Source organism: Antechinus flavipes, chromosome 3, assembly GCF_016432865.1.
Source record: "Antechinus flavipes isolate AdamAnt ecotype Samford, QLD, Australia chromosome 3, AdamAnt_v2, whole genome shotgun sequence".
Classification (NCBI taxonomy): domain Eukaryota; kingdom Metazoa; phylum Chordata; class Mammalia; order Dasyuromorphia; family Dasyuridae; genus Antechinus; species Antechinus flavipes.
Genome location: NC_067400.1, coordinates 30589258 through 30600997, shown reverse-complemented (window position 1 = coordinate 30600997; position 11740 = coordinate 30589258). Strand labels below are relative to the sequence as shown.

General features: G+C 41.3%; 1 protein-coding gene across 1 annotated transcript in view; it reads left to right on the top strand.

The window, feature by feature from the left end:
- The first annotated feature begins 340 nt into the window (after positions 1-340).
- NCEH1 (neutral cholesterol ester hydrolase 1) overlaps positions 341-11740 on the top strand; it is a 55842-nt gene continuing 44442 nt past the window's right edge. The window contains exon 1 of the mRNA XM_051983183.1: positions 341-713. Coding sequence (XP_051839143.1) covers positions 552-713 — 162 coding nt within the window. The 5' untranslated portion in view covers positions 341-551. The remainder of the gene's footprint in view (positions 714-11740) is intronic.

Sequence of the window (11740 nt, the reverse complement as noted above, 5' to 3'; positions counted from 1 at the left end):
ACGTCAACAGAAAAGCTTGAGTTCTAATTCTCCTCTGCTACCGTTGGCGAACGGTAATGAGAAGCTTTTCATTGGGTGTTCTCTCCATGAGGGGCCGCTGGATTGACTTTTCCCTGCCTCAGGAGCCGAAGCAAAGCGGGGAGGAGGGAAGGGGGGACCTCCTGCCCTGGAAGAAGGAGGCCCGTCCTTGCAGCCGGAGCCCAGGGCCGAAGAGCGAGGGTAGGTGGCCGGGGCCCAGCTCGCACTTAGGGGTGCAGTACCCTGCGCTGTCCTCCAGAGTCCGCTGCGCCCAGCCGAGCGAGCGCACCCTCCTTGCCAGCCACTGCGCTCACTGACAGTTTGCAAGGACACCCCGAAGGAGGCGCGTCAGCTCGCGGACTTCCTCCGGGCGCCGCCGCTGATTGGCTCTCGGAGGTTTTAAGAAACCCGGGGAAGAACGCTGTAACCTTGCAGAAACTTAGTGCTGCAGCCGGGCTCTATCGTCTGCGCTCGGGTTTCTCCCCTCCCCGCCTTTGCCCAGCCAGCCACCTCCTCTCCCCGCAGCCGCGGCGATGGGACAGCTGAGCCACACGAGGCTGCGGTGCTTCTGCGTGCTGTCCACCGCCCTGGTGGCTCTGCTCGCCTACTACGTGTACATCCCCCTGCCAGCCAACATCTCCGATCCCTGGAAGCTGATGCTGCTGGATGCCACCTTCAGGAGCGCGCAGCAGCTGGTGAGCCCCCGAGTCCGAGCCGTCCCACCGGCTCGGCCCGCCTAGCGCCTTTCGGTCCCTGCTTGGAGAAAGGTCCACGGGGTGCTGAGGAGCCTGCGGCCCCCGCTGCATTTGCTCTCTCCCCGTAACCCAATGCGCCGCCTCCTTTGGGTGTTTTTAAAGGCTGCCAGCTAGTTTTCTGTTTCCCGAGCAGTTTTTCTCGCCAGAAGATGAATTTACTGAATGGAGGTTCAGCAACGTATAGGGGGGTTGGTCCGCGTCTGTTCCTCCCCTCTCCCCCCCCACCCCAAAACCTACCTCCTCCTTCTCTAAGACCCTGGCTGCTAAATGTCCGCGGGCGAGGAGAAGGGGCGCACGAAATCGCCTGTCACCATCTACTAGGGCCCTTTGGCCACTTAAACGGATCTGAGTCTAAATGCAACTTCCTAACGTCCTATGGCTTTGGGAAGGCTGCCTGTGACCCAAGGTCACACAGGTAGTCGCTGTCTGGGATGGGAAAGAAGGCCCTGGGCCGGCACCGACTGCACATCCCATTTTCTATTCTGGGTGCTTATCACAGACCCCGAGGGGGGTTAGGAAAGTGGCTAGCCAGTGTAGACATCCATGGCCTCGGTTTTGTTTCTACACTGTCATTTATGTGCTTGTCTGATCGGAGGTAAAATCTGCCTCCCTTGTTACACATAGCCTGGATTTACCCGGGAAGGGCTTATCTCACTAATGCATTCTGGGTATGTTTCCTGTGCCCACGGGCAGGAGGCTGCGGCTCTTCCTAGTTTACCCTCAGATAAGAGAGGGATTGAAGCTGGGATGGTGCGGAGATAAAGACCTCTACCATTCTCCCTGTCCACTCACCCCTGTCCAGGCCTTTGGGAGATTCCTATCTCCTACAGCAACAAACCATCCTCCATTCCTTTTGCTTCTATCTTCTAGATTTTCCCGTCCTCCTCCGGTTTTGCAGGAATTAAAATGAGAGGGAAGGAAAAAAAAAAAAAAACATCCCTCTTCATTTCTTAAAACTCTAACTTGCTCATGAAGGGCTATTCCCACTCAGAATCAGGCGAAGCAGTGCCTCCTTCTCCCCTGGTGCCCTCCTTTCCCTTCCTGTCTTTTTCCTTTCACCTAACTGGCCTGTATTCAGCTTTAGTTCCTTTCCAGAGATCAGACTGTGGTAGTCCTTTCCGACCTTAGCGATCTCTGTGACAGTAGTACGGTAGCAAATTACCCCATTTGTAGTATTTGAGTCCCTCCCATGTCAGAAATTGCTGAAGGCATTGATGATGGTCAGGAGAAAGTTTCCAACATGGAGGTCTGCCCAAAAAGGGAATTCTGAAGGGAGGGGGTGACCCTCACTGAAGGTCTTTAAGCACAGGTGGGATGAGACTTGTCAGCTGTATTGTGGCAGTGAGCTTTCCCTGGAGGGGGATAGGTTGAACTAAATGATCATTGTCATCCTTGTCTAGCTCTGAAAATCTTGAGATTCTGCCCTGGTACCAAGCCAAGTACTTTTCAGGCTGGAAGATTGAATTTGGCTAAAAGGAATTTTAAGATCTTTCTTATTCCCGTCCTCCTGAATTTGAGTAAACCAGGAATGATGAGTTAGAGTCATTCAGTAAAGTGTTGTTGGCAGTCAGTGAATGCTCAGGTTCAATTTAGCAAGTGCTGAAATTCTTCTCTGGCCCTGGGGGAAACAAACAAAAATAAAAATATCTGCCCTCAAGGAGTTGTAGTCTATTGGGAGAGATGCCCACGTATAAGCAAATAAAACAAAGGAAGGAAAACCTTACATAACTTCAGGTCCAAACATCTCATTTTTATAGTTGAGCAAATTTAGAGAGACTGAAGTCTAAAGTAAGTGGTACAAGGTCAATTAGGCCAGAAATATCAGATCCAAGATTTGAACTAGGAACACTGACTCCTCCATCTTTTCACACCAAATAATTATGGCAACACTGAATAATTAACACTCCCTCCCCCCTCCCACAAAAAAATAAAAAAAAAAAACAAGTATGTGGAGGGGGAGAGGGAAACAACTGGGGAAATATTGCTAGGATTATTACCATTCCTAAACTTCCCAAAGAAATATTCTCCAGTAAAAGAGTACAGTTATGGAAAGAAGCCAATTCTGTTCAAGTGATTCCTCTTCTCCTATTTAGATTATAAATCTCTGAAGGGCAAAACTCTAGTCTTTATATCCTGTGGTGAAGACTAATGACCTATACCTAATAGATACAAGAAAATATTTGTTAATATCGAAGTTGGGTAGCTACAGGTCTCCCATAGGTTCAGTGGATAAAGAGCCAATCTTGGAGTCAGGAAGACCAGAGTTGAAATTCAGGGTCAGACACTTTTTGCCTCAGTGTCTTCATCGATAAAATGAGCTGGAGAAGGAAATGGCAAACCATTCTAGTATCTTTGCAAAAATGGGATCATGAAGCATGAGACATGATTGAAAAAACTGAAATGCAATGAAAGTCAAAGGTCTAAGATAACTAAAGTAACCGATGTTATTTCCTGATATCATGACTCAAAATTTGGGTTCCTCTTTTTACCTCCCCACCCTCCAGGGGAGAATGTGTGGCTTCCACTTAACACTCTACTCTTTGCCTTATGTGAAAAAATGCTTCCTTTTTTTCTTTTTCTGGCCATCTGAATTCTGAAATAAATCAGAAAAGCTATTTAAATCTCAGGAAGCAGAACTCTACCGAGAATAATAATTTCCAAAAGATGATACAAACTGTGAATCAGAAATGATCTGACAGCTGTTCCTCAAGGTGTGGACTCCTGTGGGCTATAGAGAGATGATATTTTGTGAAGATTAGAAACAGGAAAGTACAATAAGTTTTCAATGTTGTATGTCAGTGAAACCTATGGGACTCTTAATGGGGTGCTGGATGTAAGATGTGTGACTCATTTGGGGATGAGAGATAGGCTATAATTATTATTTTTTAAGTAAAGGGCAAATGAAACAACTTCAGGCAACTGCCTACCCCATTAAATTTTTTTTTTTTTTAAGTAAAGGGCAAATGGAACAAACTTCAGGCAACTTCCCAGCCCACATTTTGGGAAGGTAGCCAGCCTTTCATTAAATCTGCAGTTGATTCTCTTCCCTTCTTTTCTTTCTCCCTTCCCTTCTTTCTTTTTTCTTTTCCTGAGAGGGCTGATCAGATGGATGACAATGCTTTTCCTTCATTATTATTAAATGTTTTATTTTCCTCCAGGTACACATAAAACAACTTTTTAATATTTGTTTTTAAAACTTTGAGTTCCAGATTCTCTGCTCCCTCCCCACTCTCACCCTATCTGGAAAACACACATGAAGTTATGGAAAACATTTCCATAAAAGTTATGCTGTGAAAAGAAAACAGAGATCCTGACTCCACCCACCCCATAAAAACAAACAAACAAACAAACTCAAGAAAAATCAAATTAAAGAAAAAGTATGTTTCAATGACAGTGCTTTTCTTGAAGAGTTTGAAGTGTCTCACAATTCTTGGGAGATGATCTACTCCTTCCTCTGAGATGGGAGGAAGGCAGAGTACATGCAGAGCTGCCAGCTACTGAAATGTCCCTAAAGTCACTCATGGTTTAACTGTATCCATGTGATCTTTTCTCAAGTTGTTCCTCTGTGGTTCTGGGTCTACAGATAGAAAAATTCCCACCACCAAAATGTCAACTAACTAATAGATAAACTAATACATATTGATCTGGGGCCTAGAACAAAACTGGTAAATCTTATCTAGCCCTTTCCTCCTATTCTACATTAGTTCATCAGATTACTTAGTTTTTCCAAGGAGCCAGGCTTGAAAAATGGCCTGTATCCACTTTGATTTCTTATAGTCTTGAATGGCAGAAAAGGGGAAAAGGAGGAAGGGCTAGGGAAGTTTGGGGAGTAGGGGAGGGATTGTCTTCTGGGATAGGCAGCAGGATAATCTAGTCTCCAAAGGGAGGTACCTGGACTCAAAGTGTTGCCCAAGGCTGAGAGATCTGCCCTACCCCCTCTTCTTTTGGACTGCTGGAAGTTGAAAGTAAATGATTAAACAATGAAGGTGAAGAAAAATCAGATTACTTTGATTGAACCTGTGTCACAGCTGGGAAGATGTCCTGGTTTATGAATGTTATGAATGAGACTCAACATGTAGAGCTTTGGACCTGGAGTCAGGAAGAGAGTTCAAATTCTGCCTCAGACACTAATGTGTAAGTCCCTTAACTTCTGTCTGCCTCAGTTTCCTCATCTATAAAATGGAGTTAATAATAGTACCTACGTGCTAAGATTGTTGCGAGGATAAAATAAGGTAATATTTATAAAGCATGTTGTAAACATCAAAGTGCTACATAAATGCTGCTGCTGTTATTATATATGGAGAGAGACACATTTACACACGTACACATTTAATTTCATGCAATGTAGGTTTAAGAATCATCAGCTATATATGAGAATCAGTTTCATGAACACAAATCGCCCTTTCCCAAATAGAAAAATGTATGCTAGCTTGCTGATTGTCTCGTATTCTCTTATTCTATAAAAGATATAAATGAGTGGGTTTTAATACTGGACACATTTTGTGCTGTTTGGTCATTTTTCAGTCATGTTTGACTCTTTGTGACCCCATTTGGATTTTTCTTGGCAGTGTTAGTGGGATGTTTGCCATCTCCCTTTCTGGATCATTTTGCAAATGAGGAAACTGAGGCAAACAGAATAAAGTGACATGCCCAGGACTATACAGCTAGTAAGTGTTTGAGCCTGGATTTCAATTCAGGTCTTCTTAACTTCAAGACTGGCACTCTATCTGCTGTACCTGCTGCCTAGCTACCTGACACATGATACATGTCATTTGAATTTTCTTTTTTTTAAGTAATTAAAATTTTTTTTTATCTTTAAAATTTTAATAGTATCTTTTTTATTTTCAAGATACGTGCAAAGATAGTTTTGTTTGTTTTTTAACATTCACCCTTGAAAAATCATTCATTTGAATTTTCAAGGAACAAAGAGCATCTTGGTTCTTGTCTAAGGTTCAGCTAAATGAATGTTTATCAGTATAATCAATTCTGTGGCTCTTATTCTTATCACCAACCTCACAGAGTCACAGATTTAGCCAGTTTTAGTCCCAGCCATTTTTTCCATTTCCATTTCTTTCTTTAAAAATATTGATTAATAGCAGCATACATGGAAAATGTTATCTTATAAAAAACAAAAAAGAGAGATTTTTATAAGATATTACTAATTTCTGTTATGAGCAACTTGATTTTTTTTTAAAGATAAGATAGAAAGAGCAAATGTAGGTCTTGTGATCCCATTGATAGGAGAGATGCCTTGATCAAGGTAACTTGGTTCTTCCTCTGACACTTAGAGTCTTAGAAGTGCTTAGAACAAAGGCATCAACTAGGATGTCCACAGCCCACATGGGAGAATCCTATAATGGGCTCCTACCAGATTAAATACAATTGGGAAATATTTAACAAAATTAATAAAAAATAAGATAAGATTAATAGAAATATGTGGTTTTCTAAGTTGATGTGCAGCCCTGTTTCTATTTGAGTTTGACTCCACTGGCTTAGCACATTGAATAGTTATATGACTTGCCCAGGATCATATACCCTGGAGCCTGGATTGAAATTTGTTAGGTTTTCCTGGTTCAGAGGCCAAATCTCTATCTTCTAGTCCAGGGGTCCTCAAACTTTTTAAATAGGGGGCCAGTTCACTGTCCCTCAAACTGTTGGAGGGCTGGACTATAGTAAAAACAAAACCTTTGTTTTGTGGGCCTTTAAATAAAGAAACTTCATAGTCCTGGGTGAGGGGCATAATCGTCCTCAGCTGCTGCATCTGGCCTGCGGGCTGTAGTTTGAGGACCCCTGTTACAGTAAGTTGCCTTGCTTATTGGTCCACATCTCTTTTGACCTTCCTTTGGATCTCTTCTGAATGTTTTTAAAATGTCTAATTGATACTCTTCTTTTTTATAAAAGAAAAATGGTATCACTATTACTGATCCCCTGGTTCAGTTTTGTCTGATTCTATGTGGCTCCATGGATGTTGTCTCTGAAGTTTTCTTGGCAAAGATAATGGAGTGATTTGCTACTTCTTTTTCCATGTGTTCCCATTTTGCAGGTGAGAAACGGAGGTAAATAGGGATTGAGTGACTTGCTCAGGATCATAAAACTAGTAAGTGTCTGAGTCTGGATTTGAACTCAGATCTTCTTGACTCAGACCCTATCCACTGCACCAATCTATTCTTTTTTAGGAAAACTCCCCACTTGTAATAAATAAATTTGTAATAAATATATTTAGGCAAAACAAATCCACAGACTGGCCTCTCAGAAAATATGGTTCATTCTGAATCAGTAATATCTTCTCTGCTAAGAGATGTTTCCTCTAACCCCCTCTTTTTTTTTTTTTTTTTTTAAGCACCTTGAGGTTTAAGAGAGATTAAATGAATTTCCCAAAGTCATACATAAAGTATGGAAGGCAAGATTAAAATTGTGGTAATTTTTGCTGATCCAGTGCCTTTTATTCTTGCCTAGCTCTTATTATGTGTTGTCTTCCTCAGTTAGAATATAAACTCCACCAGGACAAACTTGTCTTTGTTTTTGTTGAGGTTTGCACTCTGAGCACTTGTTCCAGTGCTTGGCAAACAGTAAGACTTCTTTAAATGGTTTTTGACTTGGTTAATCTGCCTGATTCTTATTCCCCTTCCCCAAATTGTTTTGTTTGCCCTTTCTCAAACTATATTGTTAACTTATTTTTAAGTATTTTTATTCCCCAGTGGAATGTAAGTTCTTAAAGTCCAGAACTGTTTTCTCTTTGTCTATTTTTTCTCTTTTCTCTGGTATCCATCAATAGTCAGGCTTAAGTAATTTTTATGGGTTGAATTGAATGAACTTTTGATCAGAACTCAAAGACCTGAATGATGTTAGATTGGGAAAATACAGATCCGATTTTCACCACTGAAAATATAGTTCCTAGATGTACAACTTTGAGATTCTTTGATTCTGATCCTGTCACTCCCTTAAAACTTTAAAAATATAAATAAGAAAATAAGAAGACCTGTGAAATGTTAAAACTAGAAAAAAATGAATTATTAAAGAATTTAATTTAAAAAAGAAAAAGAAAAGAAAATGTAGTCCCTCTCTAGTCTTTACCCCTCCCCTTCTTTCTTCTATTCACTCCATTTATTTGAGTGTAAGCTTTTTGAGGGCAGGGAATATTTTATTTTGGTCTTTAGTACCTACCGTAGTGCCTGGACCATAGTAGGCATTTTAAAAATGCATACTCTAAAAGGAAATTGTGGTATTAGTATTACTTTGCTATTTTCAGAGCTAGTTCTAGAGGTCAAATTTTTAGTGTTTCCAAGGTGGGGTGATCCAGGAAGAAGTATAGCTATGCTCTTCTCCTCTGTTCTCTGATTTTTATCCAGGAAGGGCCCTTGCTCTTCTGCAGTCCCAAGTGCTAGAACTCCTCAGTGCCCTGGACCTGGGACCAGGGCCTCTGCTCCCTTTCTGCCCTTCAACTTCAACTAGATCTTTTGCTTCCCTGCAGCTGCAAGTCCAGCATCTCTCTTGGCACTAGAACAGTGACCCAGAACTGCATATGGTCAATTGCCAAATAGTACCAGGTCCTATGCCAGTGCCAGCTAAAGGTCCCTGATGATCTTTTTCTGACCAGTTGTCTTCCCCACTCTCCCCATCTGTAGGCTGAGAGTTCTGGATGCTGCTTCTGCCAGTGCTGCCATTGCCACCTCCAATGCCCACTGCTAATCTAGCTTGCCCCCTACCCTGGTAGGGTACACCTCTCCTGCTGACTTCCTCAGTTCCCTTGGACTGGAAAACATGTCTCGCCCTGACCTGTCATTACCTCTGTTGCTCCAGAATTCAATTCAATGTGTTATATCCAAGTTGTTTGGAGGGGAATATAGGGAGAGTCTGGAGGGATTCCTGCTACTCTGCCATCTTCTGTCAAGGTCACTCATGAAATGTGATAAGCCAGATCTGGAGATGGTGCTCTAGTTGTGCTCTGGCTGGTATTGGGTATGGTTTTTCATCTTTCTTTTTTTTTTTCTGGAAACTATGTGTAGGAAGATGGAAAGACTGTTGGACCAAGAACCAGAAACCCTGGATTTGGGTCTCCTTTTTATCGCTTAACTGAAATCTTGAAAATCTTGAGGTTTCCATCTAATGTCTCCTAGCCTTGGTTTATTCATCTGAAAAAAAGTGATGATTCTTGTTCTGTGAAAAGCAGTGTGACTCAGTGGACAGCCCTAGAATCATGAAAACCAGGGATCAAACACCTCCTGGCTGTGTCACTCTGAGTAGGAAGTGTGTCTCAGGCAACTCTCTTGAGTAAGTTTGAGAGGAGGTGCATAGGTAAAGGGAATTTCCTTTCTGGGAATTCTCCATGCCATTGAAATCACAGATTTAGTCCGGAAAACTCCAACAAACTAACCAAACCCAAACAAACATTCTTGTATCTTAAATAAGATATTGAATAAAGGAGCATTTGAATGCTTAATTTGTAAAACATTATGTTAAGTGCTGGGGATGGAATCTTTTATAAAGAAAGAGTTGAAACTCTGTATGAGTTCCACACAGTTGGAAGGTTTCAGCTGTAAGTCATAGTCCTTAGGATGCAGCAGCAAAGTGGATAAATAGGAATGCCTCCTCTTCAATCTTATTTCCACTGACAAGATTACATCAGTTTCTGATGTTGAACTATCTTGACTTTGATGGCAAGAACTTTCTTTTTGGAATCTTGACTAGTTGTGACTGTAGCCCCTGGGACTTGCTTCCCAGGATGATGGCTTTGGGCACTGAGCAGGCAGCACCACTATTTCCAAGGATCCTTGGACTCAGATCCTATTTTGGTTCTGGGTCCAACGCTAAAAATGGTTGTGGTGATTTGACCAGACCTGCTGTGGTCTGACCCCTCTCCCCCTATCTTTTTGTCTCTCTGTTCTTCTCTGTGTCTCTGTCTCTGTTTCTGTCTCTTTCTGTCTCTGTCTCTCTGTCTCTTTCTATGTCTGTATTTGTCTCTCTGTCTCTGATTTTCTCTTTTCTCTCATTTCTGTCTGTGTCTCTTTGTCTCTGTCTCTGTCTTTGTGTGTTTGTTGTTTGATGCTGTTTCAACTAGGCTATTTTGCTAGGATAATTGAGGTTGAGCCTTTGTAACCCTAATATGCTACTTCATATAAACATTAGATATTATGGTCACTAAGATTCATTCATTTTTGATGATCGTATTTGCTTCTATTGAAAGCTAATCCAGCTGTCAACTAAAATCCCTAAGTCTCTTCCAGCCAAAACAAGTCTTCCTTGTTTAGGAAACCTGTGTCTATGGCTTTATATTTATTTATTTATTTTTTTAATATATTGAAGCGTAAGTCTGAGCCAATTGAGTTTCAACTTATTTGTGGAATGTATTGGGATCTGGAATCCTAATTCTTTCATCTGGTGCATTAGCCCTTTGTTTTGTTTCTTTTTTGCTTGAACAAGCAAATTAATAATTAATTTATGAAATGATGAAATGGAGGCAAGCATACCCTACTCTTTTGGTACTTGATGGCAGTGGGAAATGAGGCAGCAATCACACTTTAATAAGGCACAGAGACAATGGGTGAAAAGTAGAGGGAGATCCAGAGGGAGATATCACAGCTCAGGGATAGGGGAATGAGATGATGAAGGGAAGCAGCATGGGGAAGAGTTTGGGTAGGGAAAGAGGTAGAGATTATCACTCAAGTAACCATGGATTAGAGTTCGGAGCACTGGCTAGGATGGACCTACTGAAGATGGAAGAATGTTGGGCTGGAGTTTGAGGCCCCATTTTTATAGTTTTTTTGGGGGAGATAGACCACTGTTAACTTATTAACTTATCCAGGTCATCTCAAAATTAACAATAGAACTTCAAAGTCATCATTTTAAATTTATCATCATCTTTTTGATGTTCCTTTGGCCTGGAACTGTGGAGGTCTGGATTTTGTCTGCAATTTACATATCAGAGGACAAGGCATCTTCACAAATAGGACCTAGATAATTTCCCTTGATTAGGGGCATGTTACAGGGATGGGAGTTTTAGTTAATATATGACTCAATTTATAAATTATGTTCCTTGGTCTTTGGGAGGTTTGCATGTGATTTCCAAGTTCCCCTTTGCCTTCTTTTTTTCTACTATTGTTCATTTGCACTGACTACCTATAAACACACTCTACTGACTAGAAGAAGATGGCAGTAGTGGTCAGGGGAACCAGAACAAGATATAATTTTAACCCAATAAGTATGCCATTGTGTTGTCTTCTTCTGGGTGATTGATCCCAAATGCTTAGGGGACCAACCCTTGCTCCAGAAACGGCTCTTGGTGATAGTTGTGATCATAATGATGGTAACTGACATGTATATAGCCCATTGCTTATATTAATTGAGATGCTCACAGGTACCCTGTATTGGTGGATAGTACAGATATAGCAGAATTATCTCTATCTTGCAAATAAACTGAGACTCAGATAAAATAGGTGACTTATAGGATCATAGATTTAGGTTTAGAATTTGACTCCTTCATTTTATAGATGATAAATAGAGGCCACAAGTCACTCAATCAGGATTAATGATTTATTCACACTTTTGATGCAATATTTGGACCTATGTATGATAGGGCAGCTAGGTGGTGCAATGGATAGAATTTTAGGCCTGAGTTCAAATATGGCCTCAGATACTAACTAGCCATGTATCCTTGAACAAGGGATTTTTTTTTACCTTGTTTGCCTCAATTTCCTTACCTATAAAATGAGCTGGTAAAGGAAATGACAAGCCACCAAGATCTTTGCCAAGAAAACCCCAAATGAGGTCACTGAAGAATCTGATGATTGAACAACAAAATGCCAGTCTACATATCCAGCACTTTCTCCACCCCATCAGACAGCTTTTGACTATTCATGACTTCACACAACTAAAAGTTGTAGAGCTTGGACTTTGAGCCTATGTCTTCTGGTTTCTAATTCAAGGACCTTTATCTCCTTTTTATTTATTTATCTTTTTTTTTTATTATA